The sequence below is a fragment of the Colobus angolensis genome, unplaced genomic scaffold, assembly GCF_000951035.1.
Source record: "Colobus angolensis palliatus isolate OR3802 unplaced genomic scaffold, Cang.pa_1.0 Scaffold144, whole genome shotgun sequence".
Taxonomy (NCBI): Eukaryota; Metazoa; Chordata; class Mammalia; order Primates; family Cercopithecidae; genus Colobus; species Colobus angolensis.
The window spans coordinates 636,289-639,753 of record NW_012114533.1 but is presented as its reverse complement, the minus strand read 5'-3'; the positions used below and the strand labels follow the sequence as shown (position 1 = coordinate 639,753).

General features: G+C 51.3%; 1 protein-coding gene across 1 annotated transcript in view; it reads right to left on the bottom strand.

Annotated features, from left to right (window-relative positions):
- Positions 1 to 3,195: 3,195 nt before the first annotated feature.
- Positions 3,196 to 3,465, bottom strand: part of LOC105507171 (chromosome unknown open reading frame, human C10orf95) — a 1,393-nt gene continuing 1,123 nt past the window's right edge. Inside the window, 1 exon segment of the mRNA XM_011935578.1 lies at positions 3,196 to 3,462. Within this exon segment, the coding sequence (XP_011790968.1) occupies positions 3,196 to 3,462 (267 nt within the window).

Here is a 3,465-nt window from a genome sequence, read left to right as displayed (position 1 = left end):
GCCTGTAATCCCAGCACTTTGGGAAGCCGAGGCAGGTGGATCACTTGAGGTCAGCAGTTCAAGACCAGCCTGATCAACATGGTGAAACCCCATCTCCACTAAAAATACAAAAAAATTAGCCAGGCATGGTGGTGTGTGCCTCTAATCCCAGCTACTTAGGAGGCTGAAGCAGGAGAATTGCTTGGACCCAGGAGGCAGAGGTTGCAGTGAACTGAGATCGTGCCACTGCACTCCAGCAGCCTGGGTGAAAAGAGTGAAACTCTGTCTAAAATACAGATATAACACATATGAAATACATTTTGTGCATAGAAAAATAGTAAATCGGACCTCAATGATCATTAAGGGGTGTGGGAAATCAGAAAAGACTTTAACTTCCAATATCACATATTTCTGTATTGCAAACTATGTTTAAAACAAACACTGGCCAGGCGCGGTGGCTCACGCCTGTAATCCCAGCACTTTGGGAGGCCGAGGCAGGCAGATCACAAGGTCAGGAGAGTGAGACCATCCTGGCTAACAACGGTGAAACCTTGTCTCTACTAAAAGTACAAAAACAAAATTAGCCGGGCGTGGTGGCAGGTGCCTGTAGTCCCAGCTACTTGGGAGGCTGAGGCTGAAGAATGGTGTGAACCCGGAAGGTGGAGCTTGCAGTGAGCCGAGATGGCGCCACTGCAGTCCAGCCTGGGCGAGAGAGCGAAACTCCAAAATTAAATAAATAAATAAATAAATAAAAATAAAATGTGACAGGCAAAACAGTGTAACTCTTTTTATATAATTAATACTATGTGCAGCCAGGCATGGTGGCTCATGCCTGTAATCCCAGCACTTTGGGAAGCCGAGGCAGGTGGATCACTTGAGGGCGGTTCAAGACCAGCCTGACCAACATGGTGAAACCCCATCTCCACTAAAAATACAAAAAAATTAGCCAGGCATGGTGGCGTGTGCCTCTAATCCCAGCTACTTAGGAGGCTGAAGCAGGAGAATTGCTTGGACCCAGGAGGCAGAGGTTGCAGTGAGCTGAGATTATGCCACTGCACTCCAGCAGCCTGGGTGACAAGAGTGAAACTCTGTCTAAAATACAGATATAACACATATAAAATACATTTTGTGCGTAGAAAAATAGTAGATCGGACCTCAATGATCATTAAGGGGTGCAGGAAATCAGAAAAGACTTTTACTTCCAATATCACATATTTCTGTATTGTAAACTATGTTTAAAACAAACACTGGCCGGGCGCGGTGGCTCACGCCTGTAATCCCAGCACTTTGGGAGGCCGAGGCAGGCAGATCACAAGGTCAGTTCAAGACCAGCCTGGCCAAGATGGTGAAACCCTGTCTATACTAAAAATACAAAAAAATTTGCTGGGCATGGTGGCACATGCCTGTAATCCCAGCTACTTGGGAGGCTGAGGCAGAAGAATCGCTCGAACCGGGAGGTGGAGGTTGCAGTGAGCTGCGATCATGCCACTGCACTGCAGCCTGGGCGACAGAGTGAGACTCTGTTTCCAAAAAAAAAGAAAAAAAAAAAAAAGACACAAAGCAAATTTGACTCTGAGCTCCTTGGAAACCAGGACCAAAAGAAAAGTATGATCAGTAATGAGATCCTTAGTGCTTAAAAGATAAAAGCAAACCACTGATCAGAAGAAACACCTTTCCAAGGGCTGAGGTTTGAGAGAATTTCTCCAAGAAGTTCATAAGTACAGCAGTGCCCAATCAGCTGGCCTACAGCTTCAATAACTCACCTGTGTATACCCAGGTAACTATCGGTCAGCTACAAATGGAAGTTCAGTAAAAGAAATTCCACAAGGGACCAAATTTCTACAGCTGGGCCTCAGATCTGGCTAGATCCTAGTTAAAATTGGCTATGTGGCCTAACACTCCAGCAAACTCCTAGAATAATGCAAATCTCAGCCTATTAAGAATTAATGATTATTAGCAAGAACTGGGAGACAAGAAGAGACATTCATCTTAACTTCCAATTAGGCTGGGTTACTTACTTTTACGCCTCTTTTACTGATGAAGAAACTGAGAGAGAACCTTAAGTTACACAGGTGGAAAATGTCAGAGCCAGCCCTAAACCCAGGTCTTAGACATCCGTTCCCTAGTCATGCCTACCACACTTCAAAACTAGAGCTTATGCCCTCAGCATCTCGGCGGGTGGTGGGCCAAAGGACTAAGGAGTTAGAAGGTTCTGGCGTGCACACTTGGAGGCAGATGGTGAAGAGGGGAGTTGGGCCCAGCGATGAGGCACATGCTTTCTCCAGAGGGCCAGTTCAACTTCATGCCCCTCCACCCTACCTTCTTGTACCCCAGGGTGGGCGGTAAGACTCCCATTAAACAGATAAACAGATGGAGAAACACCACCCCAAAACATAACAATGATCTCGCAGTGTATACTTGACTTCGCTCATTTATTCACTTTTTTTTTTTTGAGACAGGGTTTCAGTCACCCAGGCTGGAATGCAGTGGCGCGTTCACGGCTCCTTGCAGCCTCCTGGGCTCAGGTGATCCTCCCATCTCCGCCTCCCGAGTAGGTGGGCGCGTGCCACCACACCCGGCTAATTTTTGTATTTTTTTGTAGAGACAGGGTTTCGCCATGATGCCCAGGCTGGTCTCCAACTCCTGGGCTCAAGTGATCCGCCCACCTCGGCCTTCCACAGTGCTGGGATTCCAGGCGTGAGCCACCGCGCCCGGCCTATTTACTTTTCTACTAAGCTGGGGATCACCGTCGCCCCTCGGCTTGGCAAGAAGGGCGGGGGTGGGGGAGCAGTGGGAAAGGGGGGTGGGCTTTGACTCTGATAGAAGGAAAAGAGGAAGGGAAAGTTGGGGCTTACTGCAGCGCAGGCTCCTTAGGAGAAGGTGGGGAGGAGGAAGGAGGGAGTTCCAGGCCCTTCTTCCATCCTACGTCCTCCACTTCCCAAGGTGCAAGAGGGAAAGAGGTACAGAACACCCAGAGGTGTCCTTGATTCCGTCTTGCCCTTGCCCTTCCCCCACAGTCCAGCAATAAGGCGAGAGAAACAAGTGCAGGAAGCGGGCAGGCAGTCATGGGAAAGGCCAAAAAAGACAGGTGAGCGGCGCGCCCGCCTCCCGCGCGCAGGTGAGGGCTCCTTTCTGCCTGGCGGAGGGGACAGACACACGGAAGAGCCGCGCGCGCGTGCACGCGGGCCGGTCTCAAGGCCTTGCGGCGCCTTTAGCTCAGGCCCTTGCTCTTCCTGGGGCGGCCGCGCTCCGCGGCTTCCTGGGCTGGGCCTCCGTTACCGCTATCGCCGCTGTCGGGCCGGCGCCGCACACGCCACTCAGTGCAGCGGTCGCGCTCGCTCACGCGCGGCGTCGCCTGCAGCAGAAACTGGCCTTGGCGTTGGGTGACGCGCACGTCGGCGCGGGGGTAAGTGCCGTACGCGCGCCGCAGCTCGGGGCTCACGAAGTCCGGAAGCTGTAGAGGCTGGCCCTGCGCGCGTTCCACGC